The 22,234-nt window shown below is 61.6% G+C and overlaps 1 protein-coding gene across 1 annotated transcript; it reads right to left on the minus strand.

The window, feature by feature from the left end:
* Positions 1-752: 752 nt before the first annotated feature.
* LOC128978480 (alpha-2-macroglobulin-like protein 1) lies at positions 753-18,610 on the minus strand. The gene is made up of 36 exons (XM_054396422.1): positions 18,537-18,610; positions 17,939-18,128; positions 17,296-17,458; positions 16,919-16,971; positions 16,046-16,066; positions 12,322-12,475; positions 12,090-12,174; positions 11,875-11,998; positions 11,672-11,786; positions 10,224-10,333; positions 9,929-10,093; positions 8,955-9,182; positions 8,583-8,640; positions 8,357-8,499; positions 7,998-8,147; positions 7,745-7,822; positions 7,613-7,645; positions 7,207-7,297; positions 6,838-6,985; positions 6,424-6,649; positions 6,220-6,346; positions 5,825-5,946; positions 5,587-5,638; positions 5,061-5,135; positions 4,727-4,903; positions 4,466-4,547; positions 3,726-3,882; positions 3,494-3,568; positions 3,165-3,321; positions 2,820-3,037; positions 2,380-2,595; positions 2,176-2,300; positions 1,991-2,081; positions 1,760-1,828; positions 1,554-1,656; positions 753-805 (listed from the first exon to the last, which is right to left on the minus strand). The coding sequence occupies exons 1-36, from the start codon at positions 18,608-18,610 to the stop codon at positions 753-755; spliced, it is 4,308 nt and encodes a 1,435-aa protein (XP_054252397.1).
* Between the last annotated feature and the right edge of the window lie 3,624 nt (positions 18,611-22,234).

The following is a 22,234-nucleotide window of genomic DNA, read 5'->3' on the forward strand; positions in this document are numbered from 1 at the left end:
CCTGCCCTGATGATAGTCCCAACATCAAGCCCTGCCCTCCTGGTTGTCCTGGCACCAAGCCCTGCCCTCCTGGTTGTCCTGGCACCAAGCTCTGCCTTTCTGGTTGTCCTGGCACCGAGCTCTGCCCTTCTGGTTCTGTTGGGATCCAGCTCTGCCCTTCTGGTAGAATTGAGCGTATCTTCAGGACATCTTCTGCCCCTGTGGAGGGTCAGAGCTTGGGGCCAGGGTAGGAGCAGAGACCATTGGTCATGCCAGTCCTTGGCCCAGCTGCCAGGCTCAGGCTGTGCTGGAAGTTTCCCTGCTCCTGCCCATCAGCCTCTTCAGAATGAGATGTGAGAATGAGAGGAGCCCCTCTGCACCCTCAGCCACCCCTGACTGCCTCCTACCCCCCAAGGGAGCTCCATCCCTGGGAGCTCAATGTCTCATCCCCCAGGAGACCCCAAACCATGGAGGGGGAGCTCTAAGGTGCACAAGAGGCAGGTCAGGTCTCATGGGCATCTGGGGCCCTTCAAAAAGCCTCAGCACCTCTGCACCCCACAACCTGCATGCTGGAGTCCTCCCTGCTCTCTTCTGGCCAGCAAGTCCCCATCTAGGACCCCAGGGTCTTGGCTGAGCTCCTCCACCCCCACCTGCTGGCCTCCTTCTCCTGGGGCCAGGGGCTCAAAGCCCAGATTGGCCTTTCAGGGTCAATGAGTCCCTGTCAAGGTCCCAGTTGGGGTGGGGAGAGGGGTGGTCCCTGTGCCCTGCCAGGCTCAGCCCCTACCTGCGCTGCAAGGAGCACTGTAGGCAACATCCACACGGTCACCTGGGAGGGGAAGGATGGAGACCAAGGAGCTCAGGGATGGATGGTGACCAAGGGGCTCAGGGGAGGATGGTGGCCAAGGGGCTGAGGGGAGGATGATGGCCAAGGGGCTGAGGGAAGGGTGGTGACCAAGGGGCTGAGGGAAGGGTGGTGGCCAAGGGGCTGAGGGAAGGATGGTGACCAAGGGGCTGAGGGAAGGGTGGTGGCCAAGGGGCTGAGGGAAGGATGGTGGCCAAGGGGCTGAGGGAAGGGTGGTGGCCAAGGGGCTGAGGGAAGGATGGTGACCAAGGGGCTGAGGGAAGGGTGGTGGCCAAGGGGCTGAGGGAAGGATGGTGGCCAAGGGGCTGAGGGAAGGGTGGTGGCCAAGGGGCTGAGGGAAGGATGGTGACCAAGGGGCTGAGGGAAGGGTGGTGGCCAAGGGGCTGAGGGAAGGGTGGTGGCCAAGGGGCTGAGGGAAGGGTGGTGACCAAGGGGCTGAGGGAAGGATGGTGACCAAGGGGCTGAGGGAAGGATGGTGACCAAGGGGCTGAGGGAAGGGTGGTGGCCAAGGGGCTGAGGGAAGGGTGGTGGCCAAGGGGCTCAGGGTGAGCTGCTCCCATGGAGAACACAAACCTAATCAGTGCCAACTGTCAGCTCAGCCTGACACCCTCTGAGTGACCGGGGAGGCAGCAGGGCCAGGCACCCGAGGGCCACATTCCCAGTGGGTCTCACCTGTGCCCAGTGCATTTCACCTGTCCCCAGTGGGTCTCACCTGTCTCATAGTAGTCATACAGGGTCACGGTGGCTGGCTGCAGGTTCCTCACTGGGAAGTCCTGCTTGGCAATGAAGGTAAAGATCTCCTTCTCCTTAGTTAGCTGCAGAGGTCACCCAAGAGTGAGGTGCAAGCAGCAGTGCTGGGGAAGCATCCCTATGCCCCAGCAGGCAGGGTCCTGCTGCTGTCCTCATGCCCCATCTCACCTGGTCCAGGTAAATCGTCACCTGCTCAGGCTGCACCTCCACTTTCTTCACCAGCTTCTGCCTCCTCAGCTGGAGGGACACAGCTCAGGATGTCGCTGGGGGCCCCAAGCAGGGCCAGCACCCTGAACAGGTGCCCTTCCATGTCCTGCTGCCCCTGAGGGGCAGGGACTCGGGGCAGAGTGGGTGCCCTGGCAGGGCAGAGGGGTCTCAGGGGCAGTGGAGCCTCCTCACCTCCACCACCGACTTCTTGTCTGGGATGTAGCCAGATGGCAGCTTGGCCTCAATCACAGCCATGTTGGTGGTGGGACGCTCCCCGGTGTATCTGCAAGGGCAGAGCCCCGAAGTGGGTTTGGGCTCCACCTTCTCTGCTGGGCTGCTCCCAGCCCCGCAAGCCCAGGGGCAGCCCCAGCCCCTACCGTGCCCGCAGGAGCAGGCGGAAGCGGGCGTGGGCATCCCTCCTGCACATCCTGGGCTTTATCTCCACGCCGAGGTCGAACTTCCCCGTGCTGGGAGGGGGTGGCACATTGTACCTGAGGGTCACCTGGGGGGACACAGGAGGCTTAGAGCCGCCAAGCGGGCACCACACGGGGACAGGGATAGGCACCCTGGCCCCTACCCACCTGCAGCAGGGCACAGCCCTGCCCGCGGGCTCGCACCCCGTAGGTCCCTGGCAGCTGGTGCAGAGCCGCCTGCTGCAGCAGCAGTCTGGTGCTGTGGTGCAGCTCAAAGTGCTGCGCGGTGCCCGTCGGGGATGTCACTGTCACCACGAAGTCCCCGTTGTCACCGTAGGTCAGGGCAGCGTACTTGGCCAGGGCTTGCAGGGCCACCACTGTGTCCTGGGCGTGCAGAAGGGCCGGGCTGGATGCGACCCCCGGCAGCCTGCTCCGGTGGGAGCTGTCCCTGCCCACGGCAGGGGGCTGCAACTGGGTGAGCTTGAAGGACCCTTCCAACCCAAACCCTTCTGTGATTCTATGGAAGCACTGGGCTGGGGGCGCCCCAGATTAGAGGAGTTACAGAGGGAAGGTGTTGGGAGCAGCCCCCTGGAGCCCGGGGCTGGTACCTGTGTGGAGGCAAAGCCCCCATAGGGGTTCTGCTGCCTGCTGAGCCAGCGGACGATGTGGGAAGCGGTGCCCAGGTCAGCAGAGGACACCTGGGGCTGGGTGAGGTAGGCCAGGAGGACGTAAGCTGTCATCTCCACCTCTGCTGGGGCAGCAGCAGCCCAAGAGGGCTGCGAGGAGGGCACAGCCTTCCCCTTCCTCTGCCAGTGGAGCTGCCCCTCTGGGAGAGAAGCAGGCGAGAGCTGAGCCCCCTGCTCCGGGGCTCCCGAAGAGCTGATGGTGCCATGGGGTGACCCAGGCAGAGGGTGGCACTGCCCAGGGGTGGCACTGCCCGTGCTGGGTGGTACCTGCACTGATGCTGTGTTGGGCCAGGCTCCTCAGCTGGGCTTGCTGCTGCTCCCAGCGCCCTGCCAGCCCCAGGACGTAGGCGAGCAGCGCCTGTGTGTAGAGGTCATCAGTAGCCGAGGCCTCCAGGCACCGCAGGGCTGAGCTCACCGTCGGGTCCTGGCATGGCAGCAGAGTCAGGAGCCAGCCCACGGGCGTTGGCACGGCTCAGGGTGCCCAGTTTTCTGTTCAGTAAGACTAAGAGCTGGGCTAGGAGGTGGCCTGGATCAGCCAAACTCCCTGCCCCAGCAACCACCCCCGCCCCCGCAGCCCTTGCAGGGACGATCCTCACCGTTGGGGACAGCCCCAGCTCCAGCATGGCAGCAGTGACATAAGCTGACAGCGAGAGCTCGTCCGAGACACCGCCCTGCAAAGGGGACAGAGGCAGACGGGTCCGGCCGTGCCGTGCCGTGCCGTGCCAGCAGCGCAGGGACACGCTGGGGCCGCTGCAGCCCTGGCTGTGTGTCCTCATGTGCCAGCCCTGGCTGCGTGTCCTCATGTGCCAGCCCACGCTGCTGTCCCACCTGCAGAGCGTTGTTGAAGAGCTTCCCCACGCTGCGGAAGCAGCCCCCCGGCTGCTGCTTCTCCTGCAGCCAGCGCAGCGCCTCCCGGATGTGCTGCTCCTCGATGGCCACATAGCCTCGGGCTTGCCCGAAGGACTTGAGGACAAAAGCCGTCAGCCTGCGAGCCAGAGAGAGGGCTGAGGGCTGGGACACCAGGGCTGGGCTATGTCTGGTGGCAGGAGGAGGCCTGGCACTGCCAGTCCCTGGTGGGATTCACAGATTGTAGTGGGTGGGAAGGGACCTCCAAGGTCATCTTGTGCAATCCCCCTGCACTAAGCAGGGACAGCTCCAGCTAGAGCAGGCTGCCCAGGGTCGTGTCAAACCTTGAATGTCTCCGGGGATGGAGCCTCCACCACCTCCCTGGGCAACCTGTTCCAGTGCCTCCCCACCCTCACTGTGCAGAACTCCCTCCTGATGTCCAACCTAAACCTCCCCTGCTCCAGTTTCAAACCATTGCCTCTCGTCCCATCACCCCAAACCCTTCTAAACAGTTCCTCCCTTGTCTTCCCTTCAGATGCTGAGCTCTAAGGTCCCCCTGGAGCCTTCTTTTCTCCAGGCTGAACAGCCCCAGCTCTCCCAACCTGGGAGAGGTTCTCCAGCCCTCTGATCATTTGTGGCCTCCTCTGGACCCAGCACCACATCTCTCCTGTGCTGGGGGTCCCACAGGTGGATGCCACTGCCCCAGCCCTGTGTGGCCTCACCAGGTGTTGCCTTCCTCATCACTCTCCCCAAAGGCACTGTAGGAGCCATCACTGTGTTTGTAGAGCAGCTCTCGCTGGTACCCTGCAGGCAGGAGGTGGCCATGAGGCTGTGCCTGGTGCTCTTCACACCCCTGGAGTGAGCCCAGACCCACCCCGGGGGACAGGTAGAAACCGGGGAGGGGGGTCTGTGGGGTGTTGGTGTCCCTCAGCAGCAGTGCAGCGCTGGGGGGGTGGGCAGGGGAGGGCACCAGGGGCTGTCACCGCGCTGCAGGAAGCTCTGGGCCTTGGCACGGAGGTCGGGGTGCAGCTGCTCAGTCTTCTCCAGGTACTGCTGGATGTAGATGTTGGGGGCAAAGTGCACCATGTTCTGCTCCCCACAGCCATGGGGCATGGCCAGCAGGCGGTCCAGGTTCTGCACAGCGTTGCCCATGATGTCACCTGTCCCAGCAGGGCAAGAGGAGCACCATCAATACCTGTGCCCCCTCCCAATCCCCTGCCACCAGCGCCCTGTGTCCCCCCTGCCACCTCGGCTCTGGTGCTCCCACCTCCTGGTGGGGAGCTCTGCACCCTGCCTGGGCCCCAGCCTGTCCCTTACCCATCACCGTGACGTGGGCTCGCTGGGAGCCTTCCAAGGCATCTGCAGGAACCTCCAGGGAGATTTCTTCAGTGGCTGTGGGGGTGGAGGGCAGTGACTGTAGGGATGCCCAGCTCTTCCTGGCCTGGCACCATGGCACCCTTGCCCAGCCCCCTTCCTGCTCCATCCCTCAATGGGCTCAGGGCAGCATGTGGTGGGTTGGAAATTCCCCTCCTCCCCCCACCCTCCCAACATTAACTTCACCAGACTAGCTCAGTTTGGAAGCAAATGGAGCTATTGAGAACCAAATCTTATGGGAGCCATCCCCCCAGTGAAATTGTTTAGAATAATTGTTATTTTTCCCTTTTTACACCCAGCAGTGATTTGGTTACATTTTTCTCTTTTTCTGCTCGAAATCTGTAACAGATTTTAAAGGCAGAGCCTCAAACTGCCACACAGTATCTCAGCTTGGAGACCCCAGGGACCCTGGTCTCTGGCCTGATGGCCCTTGTGACCAGTGGCCAAGCATCCCTGCCCCATGTCCTACCTTCCTGGCAGAGCAGGGAGTTGTGTGCCTTCTCCACCAGGATCCCCCCGGGCTGTGGGGAAGCAGCATCACAGTTGGGCAGCAGAAGGGACCAGCCCTGTCCCCCTCTTCCCCAGGGTCACACCTGCAGCCCCAGCTCTGGGATGGGTCTGTCCCACTCCTGGCCCTCCCACTGCACCCCAAGGGCTGCTCAGGCCCTGACCCCAAGCCCATCCCTCTCTGCTCCTCCATGCCTGACCTGCACCAGCAAAGGCTTTATCACAGTGTCCACAGCACCCTGGGCTGGCACCACAGGCAGCTCATTGCCACAGAGCTCTGCAGAGCTGAGGGCCTCGGTGCTGACGGTGATGTTCACCTCCCCTGCAGATGGAATTGGGGTCCTCAGTCCTCACAAAGCCCTTCCCAGCTCACACCACAGCCCCACAGGCTTGCAGCAGCTCTGGGGCTTCGTGTGGGGCTGGCTGGCTTGGGATGGGGGTCAGCAGGTTCAGGAGCAGTGCTGGGAGGCATGAGGAAGGTGAAAACAGAGAGCAGGAGAGATTCTCAGGTGGCTCCGCGCTTGCTCCTGTCCTCCCTGCCCACCCCACCCTCTGAGGGGGTCCCCAGGCCCCCTCAGGACCCCCTGCTCCGTACCCAGGCTGGTGGCTTGCACATCCCAGTGGAAGGTCCTGGCCTCTTCTGCACACACACAGCTGCTGTGCTCCTTGGCTGCTGTCGCAGACAGCTTCAGCTCCAGCGACTCCTCCAGCCTCACCCGGACCTGCCAGGCCATGGCCACAGCTCCATCAGCCCCCACCAGCCCCCCAGCCCCAGGGCCCCCTCCCCAGCCCCACTCACCCGCAGGCACTGCTGCAGGTAGTTGAAGACGGTGGCTGCCAGGGTGAAGGCTTCGTGGCGCACCACGGAGTAGGGCAGTGCCAGCTCCACGAAGAAGGGCTTGAAGGTGGTCAGGGTGGTGGCAGGGGCCAGCCCCAAGCCCAGGGGAGATGTGCAGAACATCCCAGCTTCCCAGCTGGTGATGGTGTCAGGCACTGTCACTGCCATCTCCGCAGAGCCACTCTCCCTGCAGGATGGAGAACACCCTGAGGCCAGCCATCCCACCTCCTGCACCCACAAGCTGCTGCCAAGCCCAGCTGGGTTGGCTCTCTCTCTGGGGCAGAAGGAGCTGTTCTGAGGTCCTTAACCTCCCTCCATGCAGGAGAGGAGGTGTGGAGAGAGGAGCAGCCCCCCGGGTGCTCACTCCTCACTCACCCCACAGGGACCAGGTCCCACAGCCACGTCTCTGGGAAGTAGGTCCGGGCTGCTGGAGGCTCTTCAGGGACAGCATGGTCTGGGATAACATTTTTCCTTACTTCTGGGGCAGCACCTGCCAGCCAAATATTCCTTTGGATGAGGTCACCTGGAAAAGGCAGAGCAGAGATCAGAGCCCAGAGGTATCTGCAGCTCAGCTGGTCCTTGCCTGCTGGTACCCAAAAGCCTTTTCAATCCTCTTCGATCCCTTTGATGCTGAGTGGATTTTCAGGGTGGCTCCAAGTCCTCATGAGGACACAGCAGCCAGGACTGGCCACCAGCTCTTTGCTCTTTCTTCCTGAGAGCAAGCAAGCTGAGGGCCATGCTAACCTCTGGGACCTGGGAGCCCAGGCAAGCCAAAGTTCCTCTCCTTGCAGTCATCACCAGTCCTGGCATTGGTGAAGAGCTTCAGCACTGCATCCTGTGAAGAAGGGAAGAGCTTTGTCCACCTCTGACAGCCAGCAGGAGGAATGTCCCCATCCCAGCTTTACACAGTCAGAGGGTGCAGAGGGCACCAGGTGGAGAACAGAACAGATTCATGGAAAACCAGCTTGGAAGGGACCTCAAGGATCATCTAGAGAAGGATTGGAGCCTGGGGCTGGTGGGAAAGGGAAGGAACTTTGCTATGAGTGTGGCCTTCAGGAGATGGTGCTGTGCTTTCCCAGCACCCTGAGCAGGGCACAGCAGGCTCCTGGATGAAGGGGAACCAGCAGGCACAGGTGGGCAGAGCCTTTACCTGGAATAATTTGTAGGTCTCCATCTGGGATTTTGGCCAGGAAGGAGAGGTTAGGAGATGCCTCCTTGAGTGGGGAGAGGGTTCTTGCCCTCTCAGCACAGGGATGAGTGGAAAATCAAAGTCAGGATCATAGTCCCAGGAAAATGATGGGCAGCGTGGTGGCTCCTGGACCCTTTCAGGGTAGTTGAATTCAGGGAGTGCTTTGTAGATCTGGGGATAAAGATGTGTTGTAGGGACAAAGCCAGGCACCTACCCCCTGCCCAGCAGCAGGTCTGCCCAGGAGCCACTGTGGCACCCAGGCCCCGTAGGGGAGCTCCAAGCCAACGTCACCTCTGCCCTCCACCATCCCCAGCTGGTCCCTGGGGCAGTGAGTGCCAGCACTCACCAGCTCTTCACTGAGCTCAGCCTGGGGCCTCAAGAGCTGCACACTGCGGTCCAGGGCACGGAGGGCACACAGGGAGCCAGGGGCAGCCTCCAGCTGCAGCTGCAGCACCGAGCCAGGCAGAGCCCTGGCCTCTGAAAAAGTCATCTTCACCTGGGGGGGGACACACACAGGGGCACAGGCAGCATGGGGAGACACCTCCCATGGAGCAGCAGCCAGCCATGGCTGTGGAGCTCTCTTCTAGACAAGGATGAGGCTCTGGGGATCAGGAGGTGATAGATGTGGGGCAGGGTGGAGCACAGGGCGTGCAGCTATGGAGAAGCCATGGAGGGAAGCCTCCACCTCCAGCAGCCTCCTCTCACCTTGCTGGGGAGGCTGTTGGTGACCTGCAGCTCGATGCTGTCAGACACCATCTCGCCGTTGGGCAGCACAGCATAGGCCAGAACCTTGGCCTCGGGTGCCAGCTTGTGGCTGATGGGCACCTCCAGGGAGAAGCTTCTCAGCCCTGGACCACAGGACAGGAGAGGAGATGAGGAGCAGGGATGGAGAGCAGAGCCCTGCACAGCCCATCCACGCCTCCAGACCTACCAGGCTCTGCAGGCAGCTCTCTCCTGAGGACAGTGGCAATGGTCCCCTTGGCCAGGACCTGCAGAGGAGGAGATGGGGATGGCTAAACTGATGCTTTGTGTGGAACCTGATGGAGGAAGGACCCAAGGGCAAGAGTGCTGGGATGGTTGCTGACCTTGCCCAGTCTCCAACCCCCACAACATCACCCACTGGCATGCAGGTCCAGCAGTACCAGCAGACCTCTGCTAACAGGTGTAGGTCCTTCTGTCTAACCAGGAGACACCAACCATTGCCTTGTCCTCAGGGACAAGACTGTGACATGTGTGGAGGTGTGAACCTTCCTGCACAGCCCCCCTGATGCCTGCTGCCCTCCCTCTCCGAGCTGGGGCTCACCAGGAAGACCACATCCAGGCTGTCCTGCTCAGTCCCCAGGGCCTCCTTGCTGACAATGAGGTCCACCCAGAGCTGCTGGGGCTGGCAACAGGCTGACTCGCTCTGCCCATGGCGCAGCTGCAGGAAGCTCTTGCTGACTGAGAAGAAAGGGCTGACCCTCCAGTGGGCTCTGTGATAGAGGGGTGCCAAGACATCCTTCTCACTGTCAGATGGCTCCTTGACTTGGCCCTGAGCAATGGAGGTAGAAATCAAGGTGCTGAAGCCATCCAGAACCCCCAGGTTGCTGGGCCCATCACTGGACACCACTGATGCAGGTTCTTGGCTTGGAGATGTGCCCAGCCCCATGCAACTGGAGAGGGCAGCTCCAGGACCCCAAGGGGTGGCAGATTCAGAGGTTCATGGAATGATTTGGGTTGGAAGGGACCTTAATGATCAGCCAGTTCCAACCTCTCTGCCAGGGGCAGGGACACCTCCCCCCAGCCCAGCTTGCTCAAGGCCTCATCCAGCCTGGCCTTGAGCACCTCCAGGGAGGGAACAGCCACAGCCTCCCTGGGCAACCTGTGCCAGTCTCTCCCCAGCCTCACTCTCAACAATTTCTTCCTCATCTCCAGTCTCAGTCTCCCCTCTCCCAGCTCAAAGCCATTGCCCCTCATCCTGTCACTCCCAGCCCTTGTACAAAGTCCCTCCCCAGCTCTCCTGGAGCCCCTTCAGGCACTGGAAGGCTGCTCTGAGGTCTCCCTGGTTGCTTGACTTGAACTTCAGCAATGGAGCTAGAAATCAAGGTGATGATCCTGGATGGCTTCATCACCTTGATGAGAGAGTGGTTTCAGCTGGCAAAGCCCTCTGGGACCATGGAGTCCAACTGCCCAACCAGACACTGCTGATGCAGCTTCTTGCCTTGGAGCTGTGCCCAGCCCCATGCCGCTGCAGAGAGCAGCTCCAGGATCCCAAGGAGTGGCAGATGGGACACTTACTTCCAAGGAGACTGTGCCACTCCAATCAGAGGTGTCCAACTCGAAGGAGGCTCTCCCTGAGGAGTCTGTCAGGAGGGTCTGCCTCACCTCCTCTCCTTGCTGGCTCACGATGAGCAGGAGCTGCTTCTGCGGCAGCGCGGCGCCGGCAGCTCCCCTCAGCAGCATCTGCAGCGGGAGGGCAGGGGAGGTGCTCCAAGTTGGGCTGCTCCCCGCAGGGCTGGGGGGCAGCAGGAGCACGACTGGGTGCAGCAGGGTGCAGGGGAGCCCTGTGGGGTGCAGGGACCCCCCCCATTACCATGCCAGTGTAGGGGATGCCAGGCCTGTAGAAACCATCGGTGTCTTGGAAGGTGACGGTGAAGCTTTCGGGGACAATCTTGAAGCTCTTGGTGCCTTTCACCTCCAGCCCTGTGGAGAGGGAGTGGGGACACAAGGGTGTGGCAGGGACACAAGTCACAGGTCACCTGCTGCCACCTTCCCCATCAGGGTGCAGAAAATGTCCCCTGCCCAGAGGCTTTGCCTCTGCAGCCAGCAGCTCCAAGCACAGCTTGCACCTCCCACCAGCTGAGCAAAGCCTCTGTGGCCTGTTTTGGACCTCGAGCCAGGGTGCAGCTGGCTGCAGAGACTCCAGCAGAGGTCCTTCACCAGAGCACCACGATGCAGGACCACCTTGGTGCCAGGGGACAATGCATGGTCTTATTCTTTTCCAAAGCCAAGCCACTGGAGGGGATTTGTAGTGTGACCAAGGTGGTGAGTGAGGGATTAGCTCCAAGGGTGGAGCCACACAAGCAGCCTGGGTGAAGCCACAGCTTCACTTTGCAAGGACTCATCTCCCTGCTGGCCAGGTCTTTGGGAATGTTGTTGGACCTTGGAAAGGCTTTTTGCCTCCTGACCATTTCCCTGGTCAGAACTGGAAATGTTGCTCACATCCCAGGTGAGCCTGAAGCTCTAAATCACAACACTGTAGTTGGGCTTCTCTGGAGCAGACCAATACCCCCATGGCACACAGGGGTGAACATGAAACCAGGCACCAGGAGCAATGCCCATCCCCAAACAGAAGGGCAATGCCCAGCCCCAAGCAGAAGAAGAATCATAGAATCAGTCAGGATTGGAAGGGACCACAAGGATCATCCCTCTGCCATGGCCAGGGACACCTCACACTACAGCAGGCTGGCCAGAGCCTCATCCAGCCTGGCTGCAAACACCTCCAGGGATGGAGCCTCAACCACCTCCCTGCACAACCCATTCCAGGCTCTCACCACTCTCATGGGGAAGAACTTCTTCCTCACATCCAGTCTGAATCTCCCCACTTCCAGTTTTATTCCATTCCCCCCAGTCCTGTTACTCCCTGATAGCCTAAAAAGTCCCTCCCCAGCTTTCTTGGAGCCCCCTTCAGATCCTGGAAGGCCACAAGAAGGTCACCTTGGAGCCTTCTCCTCTCCAGACTGCACAACCCCAACTCTCTCAGTCTGTCCTCAGAGCAGAGCAGCTCCAGCCCTCTGCTCATCCTGGTGGCCCTTCTCTGGACACCTTCCAGCATGTCCACAGCCCTCTTGTAATAGGGGCTCCAGAACTGGAGCAAGAAGAGAAATGCCCATCCCCAGAGCAATGCCCATCCCCAAGCAGGAGAAGAGCAATGCCCATCCCCAGAGCAATGCCCATCCCCAGAGCAATGCCCATCCCCAGAGCAATGCCCATCCCCAAGCAGGAGAAGAGCAATGCCCATCCCCAGAGCAATGCCCCTACCTGTCTCATTCTCTACCAGCGACGCCTGGACTTGGATTGGATTCATATGGAAGGAGCTGGTGATGTTGAAGGCAGCCAAGGGGAGCTCTGTGGAAAAGCAGCCGTTCCTCTCAGTCTGCAGGGAGAGAGCCAAGCCCCTCAGCAGTGACCCTGGGAGGAGGCTGTCCCAGTAGCACCCTCCCCCCTCCCCCAGCTCTGCTCACCTGCCCCCTGACCTCGACGCAGTTCTTCTCTTTTGGAGCAGGTCTGGACATGAAACTGATGTGCCTGAAGGGTTTGCATAAGCTGGCCTGGACCTTCCCCTGGACAGGCTTCCCATAGGTGTACCTGTTGGGGGGAGGGTGGGCTTGGTGGACCTCATCCTGCTGGTTCCTGCCCATGCCCTCCCTCTCCCTGGCACAGCCTGTTGGAGGCTCACCGTCCACAGATCTCCATCTGGAACTTCTCATCCTTCTCCAGCACCACGGGGGGGAGGCCAATGCTCATCTCAAACTTGGGCAGCACTGGTGGAGGACATGAGGGAGGGAGGGGTGTTGCTCCCAGGACAAGGACAAGGGTGCCTGGGTGGCCCTGGGGACCAAGGGTGCTGCCCCCAGGGACATGCTGGGGTGGGACTCCCACCCCCTCTGCACCTCCCAGTCCCCACACACCATATTCCTCCACGCTGAAGGACTGAGTCTTCCCCTCCACCTCGATGGTGTAGGTGCCCAGGGCTGGCTCAGCAGCCAGGGGCAGGGACAGGTCCACGATGCCCTGCTGGGGGGTCACATCCTGCCACTGCGCGATGCGGTTCCCACTGGGGTCCTGCAGGCAGGGACAGGCAGTCAGCCCCCGGGGGCAGCAGCACCCAGGGACAGCAGCACCCAGTGACCCCAGCACCCAGTGACCCCAGCACCCGAGTGACCTCAGCACCCCAGTGACCCCAGCACCCACTGAACCTAGAACCCAGTGACCCCAGCACACATTGACCCTAGCACCTATTGACCCTAGCACCCCACTGACCCTAGCACCCCAGAGACCTCAGCACCCAGTGACCCCAGCACCCAGTGAACCTAGAACCCAGTGACCCCAGCACACATTGACCCTAGCACCTACTGACCCTAGCACCCCACTGACCCTAGCACCCAGTGACCTCAGCACCCAGTGACCCCAGCACCCAGTGACTCCAACACCCAGTGACCTCAGCACCCAGTGACCTCAGCACCCAGTGACCTCAGCACCCAGTGACCTCAGCACCCAGTGACCCCAGCACCCCAGTGACCTCTGCACCCAGTGACCCCAGCACCCAGGATTCTAGCACCCAGTGACCTTAGCACCCAGTGACCCCAGCACCCAGTGACTCCAGCACCCAGGGATTCTAGCACCCAGTGACCTTAGCACCCAGTGACCCCAGCACCCAGTGACTCCAGCACCCAGGGATTCTAGCACCCAGTGACCTCAACACCCAGGGACTCTAGCACCCAGTGACCCCAGCACCCAGTGACTCCAGCACCCAGTGACCCCAGCACCCAGTGACCCCAGCACCCCAGTGACCTCAGCACCCAGTGACCCCAACACCCAGTGACCTTAGCACCCAGTGACCTCAGCACCCAGTGACTCCAACACCCAGTGACCTCAGCACCCAGTGACTCCAGCACCCAGGGACCCCAGCACCCAGTGACCCCAGCACCCAGTGACCCCAGCACCCCAGTGACCTCAACACCCAGTGACCCCAACACCCAGTGACCTCAGCACCCAGTGACCTCAGCACCCAGTGACTCCAACACCCACTGAACCTCAGCACCCAGTGACTCCAGCACCCAGTGACTCCAACACCCAGTGACCCCAGCACCCAGTGACTCCAGCACCCAGTGACTCCAACACCCAGTGACCCCAGCACCCAGTGACTCCAGCACCCAGTGACCTCAGCACCCAGTGACTCCAGCACCCAGTGACTCCAACACCCAGTGACCCCAGCACCCACTGACTCCAGCACCCAGGGACTCCAGCACCCAGTGACTCCAACACCCAGTGACCCCAGCACCCAGTGACCCCAGCACCCAGTGACTCCAACACCCAGTGACCTCAGCACCCAGTGACTCCAGCACCCAGTGACTCCAACACCCAGTGACCTCAGCACCCAGTGACTCCAGCACCACAGTGACCTCAGCACCACAGTGACCTCAGCACCCAGTGACTCCAGCACCCAGTGACTCCAACACCCAGTGACCCCAGCACCCAGTGACCTCAGCACCCAGTGACTCCAGCACCACAGTGACCTCAGCACCACAGTGACCTCAGCACCCAGTGACTCCAGCACCCAGTGACCTCAGCACCCAGTGACCCCAGCACCCAGGGTCCCCAGCACCCAGGGACCCCAGCACCCAGTGACCCCAGCACCCAGGGACCCCAGCACCCAGTGACCTCAGCACCCAGTGACCCCAGCACCCAGTGACCCCAGCACCCAGTGACCTCAGCACCCAGGGACTCTAGCACCCAGTGACCTCAGCACCCAGTGACCCCAGCACCCAGGGATTCTAGCACCCAGTGACCTCAGCACCCAGTGACCTCAGCACCCAGTGACTCCAGCACCCAGGAATTCTAGCACCCAGTGACCTCAGCACCCAGTGACCTCAGCACCCAGTGACCTCAGCACCCAGTGACCCCAGCACCCAGGGACTCTAGCACCCAGTGACCTCAGCACCCAGTGAACTTAGCACCCAGGGACTCTAGCACCCAGTGACCCCAGCACCCAGTGACCTCAGCACCCAGTGACTCCAGCACCCAGTGACCTCAGCACCCAGTGACCTTAGCACCCAGTGACCTCAGCACCCAGTGACCTCAGCACCCAGTGACCCCAGCACCCAGTGACCTCAGCACCCAGGGACTCTAGCACCCAGTGACCTTAGCACCCAGGGACTCTAGCACCCAGTGACCCCAGCACCCAGTGACTCCAGCACCCAGGGATTCTAGCACCCAGTGACCTCAGCACCCAGTGACTCCAGCACCCAGGGACCCAGCACCCAGTGACCCCAACACCCCAGTGACCTCAGCACCCAGTGACCCCAACACCCAGTGACCTCAGCACCCAGTGACTCCAGCACCCAGGGACCCCAGCACCCAGTGACCCCAGCACCCAGTGACCCCAGCACCCCAGTGACCTCAGCACCCAGGAACTCTAGCACCCAGTGACCTCAGCACCCAGTGACTCCAACACCCACTGAACCTCAGCACCCAGTGACTCCAGCACCCAGTGACTCCAACACCCAGTGACCTCAGCACCCAGTGACTCCAGCACCACAGTGACCCCAGCACCCAGTGACGCCAACACCCAGTGACCCCAGCACCCAGTGACCTCAGCACCCAGTGACTCCAGCACCCAGTGACTCCAGCACCCAGTGACTCCACACCCAGTGACCTCAGCACCCAGTGACCTCAGCACCCAGTGACCCCAGCACCCAGGGACTCTAGCACCCAGTGACCTCAGCACCCAGTGACCCCAGCACCCAGGGACACCAGCACCCAGTGACCCCAGCACCCAGTGACCTCAGCACCCAGGAACTCTAGCACCCAGTGACCTCAGCACCCAGTGACCTCAGCACCCAGGGACTCTAGCACCCAGTGACCCCAGCACCCAGTGACCTCAGCACCCAGTGACCCCAGCACCCAGTGACTCCAGCACCCAGGGACTCTAGCACCCAGTGACCCCAGCACCCAGTGACCTCAGCACCCAGTGACCTCAGCACCCAGTGACCTTAGCACCCAGTGACCCCAGCACCCAGTGACCTCAGCACCCAGTGACCCAGCACCCAGTGACCTCAGCACCCAGTGACCCAGCACCCAGTGACCCCACCCAGTGACCTAGCACCCAGTGACCCAGCACCCAGTGACCTCAGCACCCAGCCCAGTGACCCCAGCACCCAGTGACTCAGCCCAGCTCACCCAGTGACTCAGCACCCAGTGACCCAGCACCCAGTGACCCCAGCACCCAGGGACTCTAGCACCCAGTGACCTCAGCACCCAGTGACCTAGCACCCAGTGACCCCAGCACCCAGTGACCTCAGCACCCAGTGACCTTAGCACCCAGTGTCCCCAGCACCCAGTGACCTCAGCACCAGTGACCTTAGCACCAGTGACCCCAGCACCCAGGGACTCTAGCACCCAGTGACCTCAGCACCCAGTGACCTCAGCACCCAGTGACCCCAGCACCCAGTGACCTCAGCACCCAGGGACTCTAGCACCCAGTCATTCTAGCACCCAGGGCCCCCTGCAACCCAGGGACCCCTGCACCCCAGGGACCCCTGCACCCCAGGCACCCCAGCACCCTGCCATAAACAACCCCCAACTTCATCCCAAACCCTCCCCCAGGAGCCTCCCTCCACCTCCCAGGCTGACCTTGAGGAGCACAAGGGGAAGCTGCAAGGCAAGCAGAAGATGGTTAGAGGAGGAACTGGAAGCCTTCCTTGGGGTCTCACCAGGGTGAGGACACCTGTGGGGCCCCAGATGGAGCAGAGTGAGGGTTGTGTGGGGGATGCTGTGAGCTTCCAACCCTTCAGTTCCCTTTGGGATTGACTTTGGGCCTGGGGAGCAGCTCTGGCTGGGATGAACTGAGGGCACTGCCAGCGTGGCATGGAGAGGTGGCACCTCCTGCTGCCTTTGCAGGCATCACACAATGGCTTGGGTTGGAAGGGACCTTCAAGACCACCCAGTTCCCACGCCCCTGCCATGGGCTGGGACACCTCCCACCAGCCCAGCTTGCTCCAAGCCTCTCCCAGCCTGGCCTTGAGCACCTCCAGGGAGGGGGCAGCCACAGCCTCCCTGGGCAACCTGTGCCAGTGTCTCCCAGCCTCACAGTGAAGAAGCCAAGAACCATCCCACGCAGGCAGCTCCTGCCCTTCCAGAGCCCCAGGTGACTGCTCAGGCAGCCAGAGGCTGAGCTCTGCTGTCCCCTCCGTGTCTGGTGGCCTGGTGGGTGTCAGTGCCACCTTCCCTGCTTCCCACTGGCCAGCCCCAGGTGCCTGCCCCAGCTTCCAGGGGGTGCATTCCCACCCCTTAGCCACCCCTGCAGCTCTGCTGTCCCTGCCTCAGCCTGCTGGAGCCACACAGGGCACCCCTGCCTGGGAGGGGGGTAGAGCCTTCCCCCAGCAGGGTGGGCTAAGGCAGGATTCCCATGGGACCAGCCCTTGGCTGCTCCCCCCCCAGCTCTCTCATGCCCCCCAGGCTGCAGGTACAGAGGAGCCCTGTGCCCTCCCCCAGGCCTGCTCTCACCTTCTCATTGCTGGCAACCAAGTCTTGATCAAAGGACACCACTCGGAACTTCACTGCAGAGAGCCAGCAGGGATGTGGGAATGAGGGGATGTGCAGGGAGAGGGATTCTCCACGGGGAAAGGGGTTGGAAATCCACCCCGAGCCCAGCAGTGGGGCACTGCCCCCAGGCAGCACAGCCTCCAGTGCTGCCAGCATGCCTTGGCATTGCCCTGGCCCAGTGCTGGGGTTCCCAGTGCATCCCAGGAGGATTCTGAGTGCATTCCAGGAGGATTCCCCCTGTTTCCATGCAGCACAGGAGCAAGGCTGAGCCTCCCTCACCCCCCTTGTCCCACCAGGTCCTTCAGCCAGGGCAGGGTGGCCCATCCTGCCCCCCTCACCTTGCTGCCCAGGCTTGTAGACAGCCTTGTCTGTCTGGATGAAGATGCCAGGCTGCAAAGCTTTCAGCATCACTTTCTTCTTCTCAGAGACCTGGAGGGACTCTCCCTGGATTGCCACCTGCAGCTCTGCCAACTCCTCCTCCCCTCTGGCAGGGGCTGGAGCCTGCCAGGGCCAACAGCAAGCAGCAGGTGAGGACAAGGGATGTGCCATGGCCACCATGCCCTGCTCCCTCCCTCCCTCCCTCTCTCCCAGGGACCCTTCACCCACAGCAGCATCTTCCCAGCCAGCAGGGGCTGGCAAGAAATGTGCCCCCCGAGCCCCCTGCCCCAGCCTGCAGGTCTGCTGCCAGAGGATTTCAGCCACCAAGGGCTGAGCTTGGAGTCATAGAATCATGGACTGGGTTGGCTTGGAAGGGACCTCAAGAGGTCACCTGGTCCAAGCCCCCTGCAGCAGGTTGCTCAGAATGGTTTTTGCCTTCACAGGGGATGAGATCCAACCAAAGGATGGGGAGGTCACCCTCGCTCCCAGCCCCCTTTTGGTGCACAGCTCCTTGCTCAGGGGAGCTGGTGGAAGCTGCTTGGACACTGGGGTGTCCAGGGCACCCCATTCCATGCTGACAGCTCCCTGTGGGATGACACTCACAGGGAAGGTGATGTTGAGGTGCAGCCGAGGCTCCTGCACCTCCCTGTCCAGCAGGGTGATGCTCTGGGGCTCATCTGCTCTCTGCAGCTGGATGGTCACCTGGACAGGCTCGTGCAGGCCACTGAGATGGACCCACAGGGTCGTGGTGTGGGGGTGGTAGAGGACAGCTGGGCAGGTGACCACATAGCTCCTGGCAAGGAGAAAAGCTGCCAGCAGAGGCGTGGGGATGAGGCCCACCCCAGTACAGACCCCACAGAGGCTGGGAGGAGCTCCTGGACCCAGAGAAACCAGGGCTGGGCTGCAGGGCCACCTCCTCCAGCCTCCCTGCTCTGCTTCTGGGCTCTCCTGGTCTTCTGAGCTCAGCAAAGCAAAGGCTCAGCTCACACAGGGGCTGCAGGCCAGGCAGCACCCCCAGCCCCCAGCCCCAGCAGCCCCCAGGGGCCAAGCCCTCCATGCTCATGGGCAGGGACAGCTCAGCAGCCTGGCCAGCAATCAGCCAGACAGGAAGGGTTAGATCCCACTGCATAGTGCCCAGGGGCCAAGACTCAGTGCCCTCCCACCAGGCATGGACAGACAGACAAACAGACAGAGCTCTTACGGTGCTGCAGACACCCAAGCTGTGAGCTGCAGGAGGAGGAGCAGCAGGATGGGAAGGGCACTTGGGGACCTCATGTCTCCAGCTGCATGCAGGATGGTCACAGCCTCCTTCTCCAGGTGTTGGGTGTCCCTAGAGCTGCATCTGCTCTGTTGCAGGCTCTGAGGTGAGCTCTTTGCTTTCCACCCAGGGAGCCACCAAGGCTTGGCAGAGGGCTCCAGCATGGAGCTGCAGATATAGCCAAGGCAATGTTTGCCATCTGCCCACAGCTGCCTGGGTTCAAGGCTTCCCACAGGTTTTTGCAATGTGAGCAAAGGTTCCCAGAGGCTCTCGAGGCTCCAGAGCAGGGGGAGGACCCCCCTCCAAACAGGGTTTCTGGGAAATGATGGCAGGGATGGGCAGGGACAAGTTCCCCCAGCAAAAGCAGACTGCAGCTCCCAAGCCAGCCCCTGGCATGGCAGCCATCTGCCACCAGGGCTCCTTCCCAGGCAGCTGAGGTGCAGCCCACCTGAGGTGTAGCTCCAGGGCTGACCAGAGGGCTTGGGCTGTCCTTGTGCCAAGTCTCCTCCAGTTTCATGGAATCACTGCTGGGCAGAGCAGCAGGAAGCCTTTGGGCTGTTCTGCCAGCTCCACCTGCTCTCTGTGCACTGCACCTGGGAGCCAGGCACCAGGCAGGGCATGGCTGAGCTGCCCCTTCCCATCCTGGGGGGAGCTGAGGGAGGTTGAGGCAGCTCCAGGTCAGGTTCAGTGTCCTGAGTGCATCCTCTGCTCCGGGGCTTTTTCAGTCTCCTTCCATCTGGAGGTGTGGGGAGAGGCAAAGACAGAGCTGGGAAAAGCCATGGATGATCCCTCAGCAAGCTGAGTGGTGTGGGGGGCACCTGAGGGGTGGGATCCATCCAGAGGGACCTGGACAAGCTGGAGCAGTGGATCCATGTGAACCTCATGAGGCTCAACAGGGCCAAGTGCAAAGTTCTGCACCGGGGTCAGGACAACTGCCACTGTTAAAACAGGCTGGGGGTGAAGGGCTGGAGAGCAGCCCTCTGGAGAAGGACCTGGGGGTGCTGGGGGGTGCACAGCTGGACAGGAGCCAGCTCCATGTGCTGCATCTGGGCAGGCTTCACCTCCTGTCTCCAAAGCTGTGCAAGCCATGGCCAAGCAAGGGAGTAGCTCCCTGCTTTGGCATCAGTCCTGCTCTTCAGAGAGAGTCTGTAAGCCCATGGCCGTTGTCCAGGCCAAAACATCAGCACCAGGAAAAAAGCTTCTCCTGAGCAGCAACTCAGTGGGGCAGGAACCCTCACGTGGAGATGGCCAAGGGCAGTGTGCACATGAGGTCCTTTCCCAGAACTCCTCTTCATTCCCTTCCTGCCTGAGCTGGCTCTGGGGCCTCACCACCTGCCCACCACCCTGGGTGTGGTTTGACTGCCCACAGCCTTGAACCCAGCCAGGGCTTGGGGCTGATGGTTAAACATTGTCCCAGCTGAGTGGCTGGGTGCCAGCCAGAGCCTTCTGCTTGCTGCCAGCAGGGAGGTGAAAGCTTGAGGAGAAGAAGCAGCAGCCCCAGCACAGAGGCTCTGGAACCCCCTTGCTTCCACCTGGTCCCCCAAGCATGGGCTCTGCAGCCACCCTGCCTTGTCTTCTGCTTTTCATCTCCTCCCTGACAGCTGGAACATCTGCAAAGCAGTAAGCCCTCTGTGTCTGCCCTCTCCATGCCTCCTGGCATGGGCTGGTCCCACTGGTGGCATGGGCTGGTCCCACTGGTGTGGCAGTCCTCACCGTGATCCCATTGCTGCTCGGGGTGGAGATGCTTGGGGTGCTGGGTGGTCCCCAGAGAGGCCTTTGCCCCTGGGGTTGGTGTCTCTGGGCTGCTTTAGTGTAGGTGCAAGCTCACAGAGGAGCCAGGGGGTCAGCAGAGCCTTTCCTCCCTCCTCAGATGGACTCCTGGGCTGTTCCCAAGGTGTTTAGGTCAAGGGGGCTCCGCTCCAGGCTCTGCCCTGGCCTCCCTGGGAGCTAGGGGAGAAAGGTGCAGCCCTGCAGAGACCACCCAGGGCTAGAACAAAAACCCAGGTGCCCCCCACCTGGAGAGCCTGGAGTGGGAAGGAGCCCTGAGGCTTGAAGGGGGGGTCCCTGCTATCCTTCACTATCGAGGTGCCCCCTCCCCAGGCACTACCTGGTGCTCTTCCCCTCTGTCTTCCACTACCCCTACACGGGCAAAGTGCACATCCACCTGATGGACCTGGAGGCTCCTGTGAGGGTCACCCTGCACCTGGAAACCAGCCATGATGTCCCTGACGTTGTCCTGGAGGAGCAGGGCAGTGGTGTCCTCCAGCTGGACTGGCCTCGCTTCTCCCACGTGAGTCACAGCCCCATGGTGGGGCTCAGGACCTCGGGAGGGGGGGATCCATCCCCTCCCCACTGCCAGAGCCAGGCTGGGGGAACTGGGAGGGGACATGAGGTCCATCCTGGATGGAGAGGGAGTGAGGTGAAGAGCAGAGGGACATGAGGAATGTAGAGACTTCATGGACTTTATCTGCATCATCTTCCCACGCACACCAGTGCCCTGGTGCCTTCCTGATGCCTTCCTGATGCCTTCCTGGTGCCTTCCTGGTGCCTTCCTGATGCCTTCCTGATGCCTTCCTGATGCCTTCCTGGTGCCTTCCTGGTGCCTTCCTGGTGCCTTCCTGATGCCTTCCTGATGCCTTCCTGGTGCCTTCCTGATGCCTTCCTGATGCCTTCCTGGTGCCTTCCTGATGCCTTCCTGATGCCTTCCTGGTGCCTTCCTGATGCCTTCCTGGTGCCTTCCTGATGCCTTCCTGATGCCTTCCTGATGCCTTCCTGGTGCCTTCCTGATGCCTTCCCGGTGCCTTCCTGGTACCTTCTTGATGCCTTCCCGGTGCCTTCCTGGTGCTTTCCTGGTGCCTTCCCGGTGCCTTCCTGGTGCCTTCCTGATGCCTTCCTGATGCCTTCCTGATGCCTTCCTGGTGCCTTCCTGATGCCTTCCTGGTGCCTTCCTGGTGCCTTCCTGGTGCCTTCCTGATGCCTTCCTGATGCCTTCCTGGTGCCTTCCTGATGCCTTCTTGGTGCCTTCCTGATGCCTTCCTGATGCCTTCTTGGTGCCTTCCTGGTGCCTTCCTGATGCCTTCTTGGTGCCTTCCTGATGCCTTCCTGGTGCCTTCTTGGTGCCTTCCTGATGCCTTCCTGGTGCCTTCCTGGTGCCTTCTTGGTGCCTTCCTGATGCCTTCCTGGTGCCTTCCTGGTGTCTTCCTGGTGCCACAGGGTGGTGAGGCTGGGGGCTGGGTGTGATGCCTCAGGGGAACCCAACAAAGGCTTTGCCACCACCTCTGCTCTTGCCCTGGGGACAGATTTCTGCTGATTCTGAAGGGACCTACGAGATAGCAGAGCTCCAGCTCTCCATCCAGGGAGGCTCCCTGCAGGTCTTTGAGAAGAAGCTGGTCCTGGTGGAAGCCTTGGAGCCTGGAGTCTTGTTCCAGACAGATAAGGATTCCTATGAGGCTGGACAAGCTGGTGAGGGGCAGGAGCTGCTGGGGGAGCTTGCAGGCTCTCGGGGTGAGGTGCCCAGGTCTGGGCCCTGGGCTGCAGCTGTCACTCCTGCTCCTGCCTTTGCCTTCTGCAGTGAAGCTTCGAATCGTCTGCTTGGACCAGAACCTGATGCCCAGCAACAAGAAGGTGAGCCAGGGTCAGGG

Source organism: Indicator indicator, chromosome 37 (assembly GCF_027791375.1).
Source record: "Indicator indicator isolate 239-I01 chromosome 37, UM_Iind_1.1, whole genome shotgun sequence".
In the NCBI taxonomy this organism is placed as follows: domain Eukaryota; kingdom Metazoa; phylum Chordata; class Aves; order Piciformes; family Indicatoridae; genus Indicator; species Indicator indicator.

Bases quoted from the DNA above. Each gene is read 5' to 3' on its own strand.
- LOC128978480 (XM_054396422.1), bottom strand. From the start codon at position 18,610: ATGAGGTCCCCAAGTGCCCTTCCCATCCTGCTGCTCCTCCTCCTGCAG. The intron at 11,787-11,874 runs GTGAGCAGAGCT...CTCTCCCTGCAG, and splicing joins GCGTCGAGGTCAGGGGGCAG to ACTGAGAGGAACGGCTGCTT. The intron at 9,183-9,928 runs GTAAGTGTCCCA...TCCATTGCTCAG, and splicing joins GTGGCACAGTCTCCTTGGAA to GGCCAAGTCAAGGAGCCATC.